The sequence below is a fragment of the Bison bison genome, unplaced genomic scaffold, assembly GCF_000754665.1.
Source record: "Bison bison bison isolate TAMUID 2011002044 unplaced genomic scaffold, Bison_UMD1.0 scf7180017864182, whole genome shotgun sequence".
NCBI classification, from domain to species: Eukaryota; Metazoa; Chordata; class Mammalia; order Artiodactyla; family Bovidae; genus Bison; species Bison bison.
Genome location: NW_011494754.1, coordinates 659,950 through 678,921, shown reverse-complemented (window position 1 = coordinate 678,921; position 18,972 = coordinate 659,950). Strand labels below are relative to the sequence as shown.

The window sequence follows — 18,972 nt, the reverse complement described above, 5'->3', positions numbered from 1 at the left end:
AATGATTACCCCCAACCCACCACCCTTTCTATAGCTTTCCACAACCGTGATCTTGCAACATGTCCGTTATGGGCCGGCCACATCAACTTCACGCTGGGAGGCAGAGCAGCCTCTTTCTAGAACATTGACAGTCACATAGCAGAGGAGAAAGAAGGATGGTAACACACACAGTGGCTGGTAAACCAACTCTCTGGAAATTGCACACATCACTTCTGCTCACATCCCATTCACCAGAGTAGCTAAGCCTGCCATTTGTGGGGTGACTGATCATCATCCTTCAGAAACGGGCAGTATTTGGAAACATTAGAACATCGACACCAATACGATGTAACAGAAAGAAAACTATGTTCAAATAAAAAATTAACATTTGCTCATCAGAAAATGAACCTGAGTGTTCAAGCTTATATCCTTCTGATATCTGAAACCAGAGTTGTTTGAAACATCTGGAATGTATTCTACCAGAATTCTCTTTCTTCTTGAATTTATTTTCATCCTCTCAAATAGAGATTCTTGCTGCTTAGAATAGAAAAATAGCTATTTTCTTCTCAAATAGCCCGAAATTGTCCTGTTTTAAAACCTTTCTCAAATATTGACAGGCTTCCTAGACCTCTGCATAAAATGTTGTTGAATAAGACATGGTTGAGCTGGACTTCTAGGATGGCTTCCTCCCTGAGATAGTATGATTCCCTCACAGAATATGCATAGCTATTGTTAAATGAGTGTTGACAGGGCATCAGGCTAAGTGCTTTACTTAGTGAATCCTTTCAACAATTCTATCGGATGGAACAAAACAAGCTAAGCATTGATATTCCAATTTTGACTCTGAAATTTCATTTTTCTTAAACCCTCATATTGTGGTGTTGACTCTGTCTTCTTGTTGAGTTGTATGATTTGATCTACTTCCCACTGGAATAGCAAGCAAGGGGATATATTTGGAGGTTATAACCCTTTCCTTTTGCAGTTTTGTCTTTTTTCTAATATTTGTCCTGAAATAATTAGATTTGTGTATGGCTATAAGAGCCGAGTAGGATATTCGTCATGCAGGCTTCTTGCCAATCAGACTTGACCTCCAGTCTCAATCTTGGCGCATCTGAGACCTCTACATCTGAAAATACCGCCAAACACAGGTAGCGATCCTTAACAATCTGATGTCATCCAGTGGGAAGGCTCTTTAAGTTGGTGAGAAATATATGTCTTCTTTGACTTATTTCCTAAAAACTCAAATATGGAGTTTCCTCGAGATCTAGAAATAGAACTCAATGAGTTCCTTGGCTTTGAAGAATAGAAATAAAATGTTTTAAAATTTAATGACATTTCTTAACCTCTCTTACATCACTTTAAAAAGTAGACTGAATTTACTTTCAGACTTTTTTTTTCTTTTTACTTTTAAATTTCTACTGAGGATACAACTGATTCATGGATTATTTCACAGTGTCTGAATTACCAATGAATAATTTTGCCAATAGGGAAGTGGGGTGTGGAGATGGAAGTTTAAGTGTATGACTGTCATGATTTGTTTTTCAGGAAAGGAAAAGAAGTACCGCCGTCTTTCAAGCAGTTTTTTAGTAGTTCTCTGGCTCTGATGCAAATCAACCTTTCAGGCACAAAACTGTCTCCTGAGCCCTTAAAGTGAGTGGTTAATTCATTTTCTCCAGAGCTTTTAAAGTTCAATTTGTTATTATGAATGTGTTTGAGGGAAGGGAAAAAAGACATACAATCCCAAGACAGTCAAGGCAGATGAAAATGCCTTTTACTTTGGGTCACAAAGGAAATCAAATTCTTTTCGAGTACATTGTGTGCTATTGATATTATTGTATCTTCTAGGGGAAAAAAATCTTTCTTTGGTTTGTGACCTTGGCATTAGTCACTGATCTATAAAAGTGCTTCTGGATACCATTGCCTTTATACTGACCTCTGTTCAGGACATTTTAGGTAGACTCTTGTGTGAATTCTAAATATTTCTACTAACAATAATAATCAAACTATATGTACTTGTGTGTGCAACAGAACCAATTTTTAGGTGTTTTGCTTTCTGGTTACCTGGGTATCTATCTGTTTGGGTATTTTTACTTGGCAGGCAACTTATGTTATGGATGAATAGCCCCAGTGGACAAGTAGCAGTGAAGTTGAACTTGTTAGAATAATTTCTTATCCCTGAATTTCTGTTCATCATTGCCAGAAATAATGAAAAGGGCTGTAGAATCTAATTTCTCATTGAACGTATTTTCAATTTTAGTTATGAATACCTATATTATCAGTTATGTTCAAATGTGCACACAGATTTCTCCTTTCCCCACCTAACATGTAAATCAGCATTCAGTTTTCCCCTGTAATTTGTGTGAAATGTTAAAATCAATGTCTGCTATTCATTTTACTGAACATTTTTTTCAAATTAATTTGTAAATTCCCTTTTTAAGAGCTGTGAAATTCTTGATAACAGTATTCTGCAAAGTGCTGTGTGACTAAAACAACAGAGGCCTTGAGAAACAGTTGATCTATAGCCAAGTGCTAAAAAAGACGACCCAGAGGGATGGTATGGGGAGGGAGGAGGGAGGAGGGTCTAGGATGGGGAACACATGTATACCTGTGGCGGGTTCATTTTGATGTTTGGCAAAACTAATACAATTATATAAAGTTTAAAAATAAAATAAAAATAAAAAAAGAAATTCTGATGTTATAGCAGGCCTTTTAAAAAAGTTTTAAACTTTTTGTTTTGTGTTAGGGGTATAGCCGATTAACAATGTTGTGGTAGTCATTTCAGGTGGACAGCAAAGGGACTCAGCCATGCATATACATTTTTCTATTCTCCTGCAAACTCCTCTCCCATCCAGGCTGCCACATTACATTGAGCAGAGTTCCATGTGCTATACAATAGATCCTTGCTGGTTATCCATTTTATTTTTTTTAATTGGTTATCCATTTTAAATATAGCAGGGTGTACATGTCCATCCCAAACTCCCTAACTATCCTTTCCCACTACCCTTCTCCCTGGCCTTTAAAAAAAAAAAAACAGAAAAAATGGAATCTGTATATTAGAGATCTCTAAATATAACGGGTGCAAATAGTAAAAAGCCATGATTAGGCTATTTGTGTGGATATGAATAAAGCTATGAGAATCAATATTCTGAAGGGGAATCTCTTATAACTTAAACACACTTACTCATTTGATTGATATTTATCGAGCATTTACAATGGACTGTGTTCTGGGGGGCACTGAGTAGAAAGCAAAACCAGATTTGATATTATCATATCATATCAGCATGAAGTTAGCATATTCAAAGTGGTTTTAGTGATAGGTGCATGGTATACTAATTCTTCCAATGTTTTTGGTCCTGTAGAATATAGAGTAGTTCTTCATTGATCAGGGCAATTGATTTTATAGAATAATCCTTACCACAAGAACATGAATTTACTTGTACTTTATTATAGATATAGGCTTATAAACATTTGTATTTAAAAGTTATTTTGTCAGTGTTAAATCTTATGACCTCTTATTATTTATGTGAATGTTTAATAATAAATCAGTCCAGGCAGACCTCAGATATACTGCAGGATTGGTTCCAGTTTCCTGCAATAAAGTGAATATCACAAAGTGAGTCACATGAATTTTTGAGTTTCCTGGTGCATATAAAAGTTATGTTCATACTATACTGTGGTTTATTAAGTGTGCAGTAGCATTATGTCCAAAAAATGTCCATATCATAAATAAGAAACACTTTATTGCTAAAAAAGGCTAGCTATCATCTGAGCCATCAGTGAGTTGTAATCTTTTTGCTGGTGGAAGGATTGAAATATTGCGAGATGGGACACAGAGGCGAGAAGCAAGCAAATGCTGTTTTAAAAAATGGCACCAGTAGATTGGCTTGACACAGGATTGCAGCAAACCTCCAATTTGTTAAAAAAAAAAAAAAAAAAAAATGCAGTATCTGTGAAGTGCATTAGGATGAGGTATGCCTACGGTCTCTTCAGGTCTGTATTTTACCCTGTAAAATTTTTAACATGAAGAAAAGGCTGATGGCTCAAGATTCTATAAACAAAATTTCATATGTGCATTTAATGTGAAAGTATAATTTGAAAAGAGGTGCTTGGGATTACCTGTGAGAGGATGGGGATGGAAGGGAACTTGCAAAACACTGCCCTAAGCTGGACGCAGAACTGGGTGCGTCTCCACAAACTGTCACCTGCTGTGTTGACAGCAGCCGTGGGAAGGTGTCATTATCCCTATTTTACAGCTGAGGAAATTGAAGCTCAGAGAAGCCAAGTTTTGTCAAACTCACTGTCACAGATTGGGTTTTTTGGGAAGCAAAGTTAGAGATGAAAATTCACCTGTAGGATTTTGTTAGGAAATGATTTTGGAATCCCACCTGTGAGGTGCAGGGTGGGCGGGAAGGAGGTGGGATGGGACAGAGGGGAGGTTGAACTGGGACTGCCACAGTGAAGCCCTCAGCCCGCCTGATGGGAGCTTTGTTGTTGGAATGACCCTGAGCTGGGTGAGGGGGCTAGGCCTTTATACCCCTGTGTTGATCAGTCCTTGGATATAGGCTGCTCTTGGAAGCAGATGTGACCTTGACTGAGATACTTTTCTGCAGCTGAGGCAGCTCCCATAGAGGACCGATGGTCGAGGGGGCTCTGGGGAGGAACACTGCAGAGTCCACTACTCCAAGGAAGAACACAGCTGTGAAAAAAAGCAGTTACTCTCTTTGAGCAACCACTGGCTCAGGCCTGTTCCTAAACCACATTGCATCCCTCTGTACTGGGTGGGTGTAGGGGGTGGTGGTGGGAGACCCTCATTTCTTACAGGATGGGGAATTCGTAGCCATAAGAAGGGTAAAAAGGCCCCTTCTCTTGAGAGTGACACTTTAAAGTTTGGACATATCCATATTTTATAGAACTTCTCCACTTAACAGATCTTCCCCACTATGACAGATCTGTCAAAAGCGATACAAAGAGAGTAATTGCTTTTTTCACAGTTGTGTATTTTCTTGGAGGTTGTTTTTCATCCACATTAAAGTATTTTAAGGGGTTTTAAAGAGGATGACACTGTTCCTTTAGTGTTTCCTAAAATCTCTGGAACAGAGTGGTTCTCGTGTGTCCCAAGCCTGCTCCCTGCTCGAGCATCGCTTAGGGAGGCACACGGCCCCATTTACGGCTTATACTTCTTCTTTCACACCCTCTCCCCTTCTTCCCTGTACCACCCTCCCTCCCTGCCACGTGGTCCCCCTTCTGCCAACCCCATAGCCCTGGCCAAGTATTCTTAATAGAACCATTAAAATGGAGGGATGTGCTACTCCAAAATTATAACTAGTACCACATATCCAGAGCTATGGAGATGAAATACAAATTATTCTCTTAACCAGTTTTGCACTAATAACTGAAGACCAAGAGGATCAAACCACAGAGGCAGTTTACACTGGGTTAAAAGAAACAACATGCCTTGTGATAAGAGTTTTCCCCAGTGTCTGCTATGCTTTGCCGTAGTTGCTCTCTTTTGCTTCATTTTACTAGGGACAGTTTCTGTGGGTTATTTATTTTCACTTGTCTCCTGAGTCATTACCTTTTAATCAGTGGCCTTCCATAGTTAAGTATGTTAAAGGACACCATTTATTTTCTTGGCCTTAACCTACATGTCAGAAATAGGAAGAATGTTCCCTCCATCTCAACATTATAGTAATACAGTGTTAAAATACGTGGCTAAACGTAAAACTTAGAAATGTAGGGACCTCTTCGGTATTGTCCTCACTCTCCCATTTGCTGATGAGAACCCGAGACACAGAAAGGAAAAGTAATGTCCTTCAGGCCACCTTAGTGATAGCGTCGAGACCCGAGGACTGGCCTTTTGGTTTCTAGTGTCTCGATACTGCCCCCAAGAACAGGAGAGAAGTTCCTTCTGTGGAAAAGAGAAACACTTGAAGAAGTGATTGAACAGAGAGGCATGCCCACAGATGAGATGTGCCCAGCCCTTTGTCGTAGGACAGTGTTTGAGAAGGGCCAGTGAACTGGACTAAAGGAATAAAGAGACACACACTCCCTTCAGCCTTCTTACCCACAGGGGTTGTTTTCATAGCTGGAAGTAGCCAAGTTCTTGTGCTCTGTCCACCTCGGGAACTTTCTGTCTCAGAGGATGAGGCCAGAGAATCACTAAAGGGGGAAAGTCTCAGATACTCTCGCATGAAAACATCTCCTACCTTCTCACCTCCTCCTCCCCTGGGGCGTTTTTGAGTCACTGGAACACTGATAGCGGCTAGTCATCACCCCCAGGTGGCAGCTGCCTTGGTTCTGCCCTCTAGTCACCCCCAGGTGGCAAATGCTGTCTAGCATTTACGACTGTCTGCCTTGCATTATGGTCATTCACACACACATTTGTTTCCTTTGCTTGAGAGTGGGGCCCTTCTCATACGCATCTTTATGCTCCTCACCAGGCTTATTTGAGGGTCTCTCCTGCTTTTGCTGTAATTAATGGAAGTGGGTGCATGTGTGAAATTTTTCTGTCAAGCCTATTCAGTGGTGTTGGATTTTATTGAACTGACTTGTGAAAGTGGAGTCAATTCATCCTCTTATGAGATGCACAGGATATGTCCAGTCTCCTCCATAAGCAAATAAGAAACGTCTTTGCAGAGTGGCAATGGGGTTTATCCTGTGACCAGCTAGTAGAATAGACAGACAGGATCCTGTTCTCAAACTCAAGGCTTGTACCTTATCTCCCATGTCTTTACACCCTTACCCATCCCATATCTGTATGTCCTTTCATCAACTCATCCAGTATGACCTCACATCCTGGAATACTGTAGAGCCTGCCTTCCCCATTAACATAACACTTAGGGAAACCAAGCTTCACTTTGCTATTGTAATAACAATTGCCTACGAATATTCTAAACATAATTAAAGGTGTTCTCAAGCAGATGCAGGGGGGAATTTATCTGTGATGAACACAATTTAATTTCAGTGTGCAATTAGGAGCACTGTTGGTTTATTTGCATAGGCATGAATAGCAACCCTGTTGGGTTTTGCATTTAGCAGGGTTGACCTGCTCCGTGTCAGACGGAAGAATGTGACTGTGTCATTTTTATCAGGGCTTTCGGTCGGTGGACATGCAATTGGCATTTTGAAAAGTGAGATGGTGCTTGGTGCTTGACTCATTATGATTCAGAAAAGTCCTTCGTTCTCTAGGCTTTGTTCAGTGTGCTTACAAATTTTTAGGGCAATGTGTGGAATTTTTATCTAATGTGTGTGTGTGTTTCCTCCTCCCAGAGCGCTGTTATTGGGCCTGGCTTCTAATCATAACTTGAAGGGAGTTTCTCTTGATCTCAGCAACTGTGAGGTAAGAGCACCTTTAGACTATGTACTGGAATAGATAATAGTCTGTAAATTGCTTTGTCTTTTTCTTGGAAAAAGTGTAATTCTGTGACTCCAGAGGGTATACATGAAACAGGAAAATACACTTTATAGAAGTTTCTGATGTTCTGTGTTTTGTGAGTTTTATCTAAAAATAGTTATGGAACACTATTCAGAAAGCACTCAAATGTGCTTGTAATGACCTTTTCCCCCTCCCTGTCTTCTTGCCAGTTGTTTAAGTATTTTGTGATGACACTTTGAGTTAATAAGCATTAAACTAGCTTTACCATCAAGAGAAGTAGACCGTGAAGCATTCCTCATAGAGGCCAGATGGATACAGCCTAACTTGGACTTGGAGAATGTGAAAGGGAAGGTCTTTGGTCATTAATTTTGCTTTTTAGTATCTTGATTTTAAAACAAGAAAATTAAGATGCTTATCAAAATTATAACAACTCCAAACACTTTTTCTATCCAACTACACACAGAGGAGAATTGAGGCTAAAAGCTTCTTACATTTTTAGAGTGTACCTGAACTTTTGCACTGTCTTGAAACTTGTAGTTTGTGTGGAAATTAGCAAGAAAATACCTCAGGACAGACTGTCCAGCCTCTTCAGAGCTATGCTTTACCTACCATGTCGAACCTGGTGTCTTTTCTCAGGGCTAGAGATGGAAGGCTCTTCATTCCTCTTCTTGGGTTTTTATGCTCACTCTTCTCTCTTCAAGGTACATTCCTGCCATGTCCCTCTTCTTCCCCAAGGCTCCTCTTTCTTTGAGGATCTAGTTCAGGTCCAGCCTCCTCTGTACCTGCATCAGACGCGTACTATTCGATCCTAGTTTGGCCATAACTAGCTATGCAGTCCTGGGTGAATTAGTTGATAGCACTACCTCTCAATTTCTGTGTCTGAAATGAAGGCAAGATTTGTGCCTCTCCTGGTAGGTTGTTAGGAGGTTTAAAGAGCTCTTTGAAATATGCTGCTTAGAACGTCTAGTACCTATGAAGGTTGCTCACTGTTGTTGCTTATCTGTCTGTAAATTTCTTCCCTGACTGCTTCAGCACTCTGGGGTCTTATTTTCCCTAATTGTCTAGTACTTAATGATGGTGACCCGCATTTGGACACTGAACAACATAGTACCTTGTACAGTTATGAAGCTAGCTCCTGTATGCCTTCCCAGCTAGGCGGTGACTTTCTAGACGGCAGTATTTGTAGCTTACTTTGCTTTCTGTTTCCCTTAGCTGCTAACAAAATGCTGAGCACCAAGGCAACTCCACACTGAAGATTAATGCTTTTCCTCTCTGAAAATTCTAGAAACTGACAGGTCTGAAATCAGCCATATAAATTGTTAGTGCAGGATTTTTTTTTTTTTTTTTAACAATTTTGAGCTGGGGTGAATGCCAACTGTGTGTGATTTACTAGTCTTTTTGTCTGTTGGGGTGAAAAGAAGAAAAAATCTTAAAAACCTAACTTGGTATTGTGAAATTTTCATGTGTAAGTCTGTGTGCTCTTTTGTTTTAAAGACAGACCATAAAACAGAAACCATCTCTGGTAGTATGAATTAATTATTTCCCAGCACTTTATTAAGGCATGCCAATAATAAAATTTTTTATGAAGGAAGGAATGAGAGCAATGGGGATGGAAAGGGTTATTCTATCAAATAAAAAACAACTTATATAATGTTGCTCGCTCTGTTACGTTAAAATACAGAATTGGCAATGACCCATATGCTTTACTATCCTGATTAAAGTTCATGATTGCTACCAATACAACATCATTTATTTAATTCTGTGATTAAAACTGAAAAGGACATAAGTGATCATCTGATTCCCGTGCTTATAGATGAGGAAACTGAGGTCTAAAGAAGCTGAAATAATCCAACTAATGGTAGAGTCCTAATGAAAGTATGCTTTCCTGATTATTGTTAATACTAGTAATGATTAGAATATTATGTGATTAGGCATTTTCTTCTCAAATAAGTTGATAGGTACCATACGGATGAAGAACACTGTGTTAGATTGTTACACAGCTTGTTGTTTAAACTCCTTTGTGATCCTATTGGAAATAACTTTGAAAGACAGCTGTTTTTGGTGAACCATATAAAACTGACATTTTTGTAAGTCAAAAATGGCAAACTCTTGGCAGTTTCATATGGATCCACCAAATGGCTAGTAACCTTTTTTCCTTTATATTTTTTTCTTATTAAGGCAAGAATCAGATACTGATGGTAGAATTGGCTATTATTTTGATGATAATTCTACCTTCATTTTGGCCATTCATTTGTGAATTATGTGATAAAATTGTTGTAGCCATGTGTTCCGGGAAACAAACTCACTCAGAAGGACAGTGCAGATAGTGGAGTGCACTTTATTACACCGGTGAGCCCAAGGCAGAGTCTCCTCTTAGCCAAGGACCCCAACCAGTTTTTGTGAAAACCTTATATACTCTAAGTGTACATGCCCAAACCCACCTCCCCAAATTCCCTGAAACTAGTCTGAACAAAGGAAAAGAAAGATACAATCAAAGTTAACCCATGATTCGTATGCCTTAAGCCTAGGTAGTTAACAGTGGACAATTATCAATAGGCCTGTGGTCATACCCTAATAAGCATCATAGAATTTATGATTCTATTTGGTTACATAGATAATTAGGGTATTCTTTTAGGTGACAGAAAATCTAGGTACGAGCCCTGGGGCTCTTCCATTCGGGGGGGTCTAGTTTTCCAGTTGGTATGTTGTTTCCATAGATACTGGGCATAGCTCAAAGTCCACAGTCTGACCCAAGATGGAGTCCTGCTTTCAAGATGGAGCCTCTTCTGTCTGTTTCCTTCTTCAAAATGATGCTACTGACATGAGGACCCATTAATGCTACCTTAGTGTCATGTTCTTCCACTGTCTTACAGCTTGAATCACAGTACTGGTGACCATGTTTGTCAAGTCACATGTTATGTTGCTTCTTACAGTAGTTAATGAAACACAAAATTACAGTTGACATTTAAACAACACGGGTTTGAACTGCCTGGGTTCACTTATACATGACTTTTTTTCCACTGAATACTTATTATAGTACTATATAATGGTTGGTTGAATCTGCACATGGGGAAAGAAACTTGGATATTGAGGGTCATCTGTAAAGTTTGTACTTGATTTTTTGATTGTGTGGAGGGTTGGTTCCCTTAAGTCCCCTCATCCCCCAAGTTGTTCAAGGGTCAATTGTATATATCTCTCTTGAAAGTGAAAGTCACTCCGTCATATCTGATTCTACGACCCCATGGACTATATAGTCCATGGAGTTCTCCAGGCCAGAATACTGGGGTGGGTAGCTGTTCCCTTCTTCCCAACCTGGGGATTGAACCCACGTCTCCTGCACTGCAGGTGGATTATTTATCCGTTGAACTACCAGGGAAGCCCCTATATATTTCTCTTAGGTTATATCTCTGAAATGGTAATTTATATATCACTAGGTTCTAAATTACCCTTTGGCATCGCACCTTGCCAGCAAGGATATATTGAACTGATCATGTCAAACCACATTTTGTCCTTGGAGAATCCTGCAGTATTCACAGTTTTATGTGAGGAAATTTCCCAGGATTGAAGTTATTTTTTCATTAAAAATAAAACCCCTGGAGAAGAAAAGTGACAAATAACAGAGGGATGGTATTTTACATTTAAATCTGTAATATTCACCACCTCTTTTTAAATGGCAAGTGTTCTTGAGGAAGGAATATGAATTATTAAAAGTTCTCTAGATTTTAATTTACCTTGCTTCTGTCCCCATTATGAATGTTTTTGTATTAGAACTATTCACTTAGAACTATGAGTAACAGCTGAAATATTCCTCCTTCCTTGAGACCACACTTCTCTCTTGAAAGAAATGTGATTTTATTTTTAACATTTTAAAAAGTATTGAGTGATTCAGTTACATTTACTCCTCTTTGATCTTGCATTCTTTTAAATAGTGCTAGTGTGTGGGATCCAAATGAGGGTAATTTAAAAACCAGTTTTACATGCATACATGCAGACACAGCCTCTAATTATGCAAATTCATTTAAAAGGATTTTCATTTACAGTAATGGAAAAGCTTTTACTGTTTTGGGAAAGCTTTAAGCTTTGGGGGAATTTTAGGCATCTAATAACCTGTGAATTCAATCGAATGTTCTTGGCAACTGAAGATCAGTTATTTTCTTATTTAAGTTTTGGATTTTTGTTTTGGGAGTCTATTTTAGTTGCAGTGTTTTTTTCTCACTCTGCTTTTTTATGTTGTGTGTTGATAGAGACTTCTGCTTCTCTGTTCTTATTCTGCTTACTGCTGATAACATTTTTTTTGTTTTTTTCTCCTTGGGCTTCCTTAGCTTGGCCACTGTGTAAGTACTTTATGAATCAATAAATTAGGCTATGTTGACATTTTAGTACCGAAAAATGTTAGTATTATGGGTTTATGCTACAAATATCAGTTAGGAGTATTTGTAAAATAAACAGAGTTGAGCACTGAAATCTCATCTTCATCCTATTTTCTGTTTTCACAAATGGAATATTTTTTCTATACATTATAATAAGTAGAGATTTTCTTGTAGAAGTTTGACTTTTCAACAGAGAAATCATTAGCAGCAAATAATGAAATTGTAAAGACTTATGCTTATCTTCTCAAAAGCATAATATTTTCATGTTGTGAAAAGCAGATTATGTTCCTTTGAAGTGTTTGCCTAAATTGTTTCTTGCTTTAATATTGATATGGTCTACATATAATGCTCAGTGCGACTTGAAGCAGTGTTGCTTAAATCTATTTGTGAAGAACCTGGTGGTTGTTGTTTTTTAATTTCCACTCTATCATAAGCCAATACTTTGGCAAAAAATATAATAAAAGTAGCCATAGTTCCACCCGCTGGGTTCACAGCCCTTCAGCTGTGGAGTTGGCTGGTCTTGGTTTCCTTGGAGGAAACCAGCCTCCAGGGAGGTCGGGCTCTGTGTGACACTCCCCTTCAGAGCTCACATCAGACATCTCACAGTGATCTGCGGTCACCTGAAAAAATAGAAAAGACTGAATGTAAACACCCCCGCTAAAAAAAACTGAATAAAGTGATCCCAAAGATCTGTGCAAAATTCTGCTTAACATATAAGCAGCCAGGAAAATTGGCAGGTTTTGGTCCAGGGTTCCACAGACATATTGCCTGTAAAATAGTGAAATAAGGATTCCTTAAATTTTTACATCAAAATGTGAACAAGTAGAAAGTGTTATCAATTTGGTATAGAATCTTAAAATAAAATTTCATTTTCTTAAGCGAATAGAGAAACTACCATATCCTTTGGCCCATAGTAGGTTCCCAATAAATGGTAGTTTCTCTTATTAGATCATAAGTTTCCTAAACAGAGGGCCACAGCTTGGAAAACTACACCCTGCACAATGTTTTAACGTGTAGTAAGAACTCAGATAGTTGCTAAATGGGAAACAAAAAGATATTCTGACCTTGGTAAAATGTGCTTTTGGTTTTTGGGAAAAAGATGAAAATGACTTTTTAGGTTTTTATTGTCTCCTTCAGTTGTTTTGCTATTATATGATGGAGAGTTATACCTGAAAGCTGTAGTAATCAGATATAACAGTAGTGATTTCTCACGTATAAAGGTATTCGTTAGATTTCCAAAAGTCAGAAATGAAGAAAATTCTTGTGGGTTGACGGAGATTGTTTTGCTTTTGGTGATGCAGGGTGATCTCTGTCTTCTGTTTCTTTCTGTAATGATTTTCAGACTTATGTGGAATGGGACATAATGACTAGTGGTTGGCCCTTTGCATTGATGATTTTTTTTTTAAGTTGATAAGTTTTCTCTTTTTTCTTTGGTGCTAAGTTCAAGGCTATCTCTCCTATTTTTAATTTTTTGGTTTCACCCCTCCAGTAGGTGACCACTTTCCCCTGTTTGGTTTGTGTTTCTCTAGCTGAGATCTGGAGGTGCGCAGGTACTAGAGGGCTGCATTGCTGAAATCCACAACATCAGCAGCCTAGACATCTCCGATAATGGTAAGTCAGAAATTAGAGAAGAAAACACATAGAAATATTATTTGAAGGAAGTTAGTAAAGGGAAAATAGTCTAATCCAATCTAGATGACACCTTAATAAAACTGATATTTCACTCCTTGATTAGAGGACTATTTTTTCTTTTTCCACGATTTTTATAAGTATTTTTTTTTCATGATAACTATAGCCATTTATGTTTTAAGAGAGTATATTTATGGAATAATTTCATGTCAAAGTCTTAAGTTTGTTTCATGGCCAAAAAGTGAAAAGTCTATGCAGTAAAACAATTTAGTTAAAAAAAAAGATCAGCAATATATTGATAACAATCTGAGTACAACCTTTTGTGTTGGACTTGGTAGTAATAAATTGAGGCCTTATTTATTTATACAAAAACCTGTTTCATTAGCTTTATTTCTACTGGTTATAGTAACATGTGAGTATGAACCTGCATAGGCAAGCATGCTGTATGAATTTGCATAGACAACTTTAACTGCAGTCACCTCCCAGTGAACAGTATGTCAGAATCTTCTCTCACAAAGGTGTGGAGAGAGATGAAACTTTCTACTGTCATGTATCACCATTCCTTACTGACTTTATTTAGCCCCTGGTTGCGTAAGAGATTTAGATACGTCTTTGTGGAGAATGAATTTATCCCCGTGAAATAATAGGACATAAAAAGAAGGCAAAAGTTCCTGGGGTCGGGGAGAGGAGATTAGAATCCTAGGGATTTCAGGACAGTACAGAAAGTCATCCAACTGCCTTGTGCCTTTGTTTAATTGTGTTCTCTCTGAGAATTTATTTATCCACATGTGTGTTGATTTTCTATTTACTCTGATTCTTTTCAGGTTTAGAATCTGACCTATCTACCTTAATAGTGTGGCTCAGTAAAAACAGATCAATACAACACCTGGCGTTAGGCAAAAATTTTAATAATATGAAACCCAAGTAAGAGTTTTTTGCATTTTTTATATGACAATGATGAAAATAACCAGCCTCCTGAAAGCTTTTGATTTGATTCCACTGTCCACATCTTTAAAATCTCTTTAGAAATCTGACACCTGTGTTGGACAACTTAGTACAGATGATTCAAGATGAAGAATCAGTGAGTATTATTTTCAACACTTTTGCCTAAAACCTTTCTTTCTGTTGCTGTTCTTACTAATTTTGTCCAGTGGGTTAGTGCTGATATGCTTTCAGATAATTTTATCTCTGCATACATTTTCTATTATTTTTAAAATGCAGTAAATATTCATGTTTTAGCACAGTTATAGAGTATACTTAAATTTACTTACTTTCACTTTATTCAACTAATCACTAATTAAAGGAAGATTGAAATGTACATTTACTCCTAAGCCCATCTTTCAATAAGCTGTATTACTTACTAGCTTCAGCTAATACACTAATCTACAGGTATGAATTTTTACTCTCTAGTTGACTTTATGACTTAATCTCATGCTGAGAAACATCATATTGCTAATTTGAATTTCATCCAGTAATTATGCAGAATTATAAGAGACTAAGAAAGTTGTTCCCCAATTTAAATTGTGTCTAGAGCTCTAATAATCCTTATATTTTTATCCCCTTTAATTGTTCCTGGCTAAGACTTTGTTCATGGTAAAGAAATTTAATTTCAAATAGTATCCTATTTTGCTATCCTTAGACATGCATAAGAAAAGATATTTTCTGGACCGAGTGAGAAGCACTCTACCATTAATTCCTTTCATTGAAACCGAGTGTATCACACCTTGTATTTTACTGATGCTATTTAACATTTTGTCCATTTCCTGTCTTAGTCCTCAGACACCAAAGAGCTTATATGGTTCCTCAAATCCAAATCAATTTGTATAATGATTCATATTATTTGTGTTGGGTGATAGTTGCTTTTGTAGGTCATAGGAGTAATTTCCTATGTTAATCATGTGAGATGTGTCACATTTTTTTAAAGTATGATTTTCCCTTTTGAATTTGTATAGGGTAATAGCAAATTCTGCTAAAACTGTAAGCTAAGTTTTCAGAGAAAGCCATGGGGTCAGGAGAGATGGAGGCGGGTGCTTTTCCTTGCCTGCCTTTGCCCATATCTCTTTGTGGGGCTCTGATCTGAAGGGCAGGAGAAAATTCTGCTGTCCTGACTCTTCACTGTGTGGATGTAATTTCCAACCTGTGGGCTAGAAATGAAACTCATTGTTATTTAATGAATTCAAGCACTGCTGTTTGTCCTCATTTGCCAATAAGCCCTATATTTGGTTACTGTTATACTGGGTTATTAAAGTTAGAGGCATAATTAGAATGTAATTTATACTTTTCAGAATTTATGCAGTTTGTTTTACATATTAATTTGACTTTCCACCACCTTGCTGTATTTGAGATTTTGATTTCCCAAAGTTGGCCCAGTTTTGAAAGATTGGAGAAGCCAGTATTGCAGAATCTACAGAACTGTGTTTAATAATCATTCCCAAATATTTGTTTCTTAGCACATATTTTAGGAAAATTTATGTTAATTTCATGTTTTGCTTATTACACAAGGGTCTTTAAATTCTGTTCCTATAATTTTCAAAGTCTCATACTCAAAGATAATCTTGATATTTAAAGCACACCTAAAAACATATTTGCAGATGGTAAAATTTGATATATAAATGTAAATTCTGTCAAGTTATAAATTTGAGAAATGTGCTGCTAGTAACATACAGTGAAAAGCCTTTTATGTTCATGTCATAGAAAAGTAGGTGGCTTTTTCAAAAAGCAATTACCTTCTTTTTTTTTTTCCTCCTACTTCGGAATCAGTAATGTTCACAACAATTTGAAATGATTAGGAGTTAAATCTTGTGACTATAAAAATTCCATCCATAACTGGCACCACTGGGCTGATTTTTTTTAAAGGTCTTTACATATAAAAAGGAAACTCTTTGCTTTTTACATTATGACCTTGTGTCTGTAGAGCTTGTTCTTAAACAGGCCATGGAATACTTTATTCGCCCAGTATTGCACATTATGTTCACTTGGAAAATCCAGACATACAGGTTCCAGTGTCGCCTGCAACTCTAGACAGTGGTTGTCAGGCTGCAGCAACCACAGTCAAGGGACAGTAACATTGAGGGGCCAAGATGACAGAGACTTTTGTTTTGAAGTATTACGTACAAATCTATGCTATGACCAATAGAACAGTATGTGTTTGTCCTGGGAGTGCCTATCACAAAGAGACAGATTGCCAGATTAAGCATGTTCAGCTCTGAACAGGAACAGTAAGATTTCAAGTAATCATGTTACCTGGAAGTGCAGTAAATCAAGAAGGGATGACCTTATAAATATGCATGCAATTCTGGCTGTTCTATTCACATTAATGACTCTGCCTATTATTTTTAAGTGTTAACTGGGGTGTATTAGAGTTTGAATATAGTACTGGAAGTGGTGCTCACCAGCTTGGAGACTTGGCAGCTTTCCAGTATTAGGAAGAAGCTATAATATATCATTTTTGCAGGAGTTGAATAGAGCTCATTGAAATGATGGGATTACAGCTTTTTATTAAAACACCATTGCTTACATTTTCATTTAAAACATGAAGTTTCCCGAGTCTGAAGCATCTTTTGTTAAGTTTCTTCCATCTACTTGAATGTAGAATCTTAAGAAAATTGAAGCTACCTCCCTAAGCCTACCTGAGTCTAAGATTATTCAGGCTTTGGGGCTGAAGTTTCAATTGCCTTAGCACTTATTATGTCATTTAACTTGAAAAAAATTGATTCTAACTAATATTAATAGCGTTTGCTTTTAATATAGATATATTACATTTAGAAATTATGGTCAAATTTTGATAATAAGGATAATCACAAATTTTGATAATAAGTACACTCAGGAAAAGTGTAATCAAATGCATAATGCCAGTTTGTAAATGTATGAGTCTTTAAACTGTCGACACTGTCTTCCTGCCTCTTGGGCCTTTTGGTAGATGTGCCTTGAACACGTGCTCTATTAGAAGTCAGGGGCTTCCCAGGTGGCACAGTGGTGAAGAATCTACTTGCCAGTTCAGGAGATGCAAGAGACCTGGGTTTCATCCCTGGGTTGGGAAGATTCCCCTGAATGAGGGAACGGCAACCTACTCCGGTATTCTTGCCTGGAACATTCCATGGACAGAGGAGCCTGCTGGACTATAGTCCATGGGGTTGCGAGAGTCAGACACGACTGAGCATACATGCATGGGAATCAGTGTTTATTGGTTGAATGGACGTGAATACACCCCAGGATTTATGGTGGGGGATCCCACAGACCACCCAGGCACATCTTGATAACCCAAGTCCTGTGGGCCACCATGGAACCTGGTCATAGATGATCCTAGAAGCTGCTTCCCAGTAATGTCAGAACTGCTTATGGAGTTAGGATATTGAATTGTTGAGTATAGTGGAGCCAACCTAGACTACCTCAAGCAACCCAGAAGACATCCAGATCCCCAGGGAAGTCTTAGTTCTGACTTTCAGAGCAATACTAGTTTTAAGTCCAGAAATTCTCACCATCTCATTAATTCAGTTATGGCTGAAGAAGGGGATTGAGAATTTAAATGCCCACAGTTCTAGGAAGGTGACATAAATAAGTAAGTGTGAGCAGGGTGTAAGTAGGGAGCACCTTTCTTTTTTGGTCATGTTCTATGCAGACCAAACAAAACCTGCCTCTAGGCTGAGTGGCTTTTGTGCTCAGTAGCTAAGTCGTGTTTGACTCTTTGCAACCCTGTGGACTGTAGTCCACCAGGCTCCTCTGTCCTTGGGATTTCCCAGGCAAGAATACTGGAACAAGTTGCCATTTCCTTCTCCAAGTTGCCATCTTCCTGACCCAGGGATCGAACCTGCATCTCCTGCATTGCAGGCAGATTCTTTACCAGTAAGCCACCTGGGAAGCCCCAAGTGGCTTTTAGTCTCTGGCTTAAATGGACAGTGAGTGGTCACTATACAGCTTATGGTAATGAAAAAGTCACATACATTTGACTTTTTTAAAAAAATTGTAGGTATGCTTTTTGATTGGATCTTATAAGAAAAAGCTAACAGGGAAGATCAAAAAGATGCAGGAAAAGCCAACAGAGGCTTTGTGTTTGTGAGGAGTTAAAAACACAGAATCTGCAAACAGACTGGTTCCTGTTCAGCTGCTTTCTGTATGACCTTGGTTGAGTCACTTAACCTTTCTATTTCTTCTTTGAGAATAGGGGTAATAATACCTAATATAATATTGGGCTTCCCATGTGGTGCTAGTGGTAAAGAATCTGCTTGCCAATGCAGGAGATGTAAGAGATCTGGGTTCGATCCCTGGGTCAAGAAGATCCCCTGGAGGAGGGCATGGCAACCCACTCCAGTATTCTTGCCTGGAGAATCCCATGGACAGAAGAGCCTGTCAGTCTACAGTCCATAGAGTCACAAAGAAAGAGTTGGGCACAACTGAAGTGATTTAGCATGCATAATAATACCTAAGTATTGGATTTTTGGGTTGATTAAATGAGTAAACACATGTAAAAAGCTTAAACAGTCATTAATCATAGTAAACATTCGATGAATGTCAGCTATTATTGATCCTGGCTGGATTTTTTTACATTTACTACTACTGGTAATTTAGTACCAGTATTCCTCTATTGGGCTTCCCAGGTGACGCTAGTGGTAAAGGATCTGC

The 18,972-nt window shown here is 38.1% G+C and overlaps 1 protein-coding gene across 3 annotated transcripts in view; it reads left to right on the top strand.

Moving 5' to 3' along the window:
- The window catches only part of LRRC16A (leucine rich repeat containing 16A), a 307,036-nt gene that overhangs the window by 201,731 nt on the left and 86,333 nt on the right, over positions 1-18,972 (top strand). For all 3 annotated transcript variants that reach the window (XM_010843459.1, XM_010843458.1, XM_010843457.1), the window contains exons 16-20: positions 1,525-1,629; positions 7,249-7,318; positions 13,254-13,335; positions 14,178-14,277; positions 14,380-14,434. In XM_010843459.1, the coding sequence (XP_010841761.1) occupies positions 1,525-1,629; positions 7,249-7,318; positions 13,254-13,335; positions 14,178-14,277; positions 14,380-14,434 (412 nt within the window). The remainder of the gene's footprint in view (positions 1-1,524; positions 1,630-7,248; positions 7,319-13,253; positions 13,336-14,177; positions 14,278-14,379; positions 14,435-18,972) is intronic.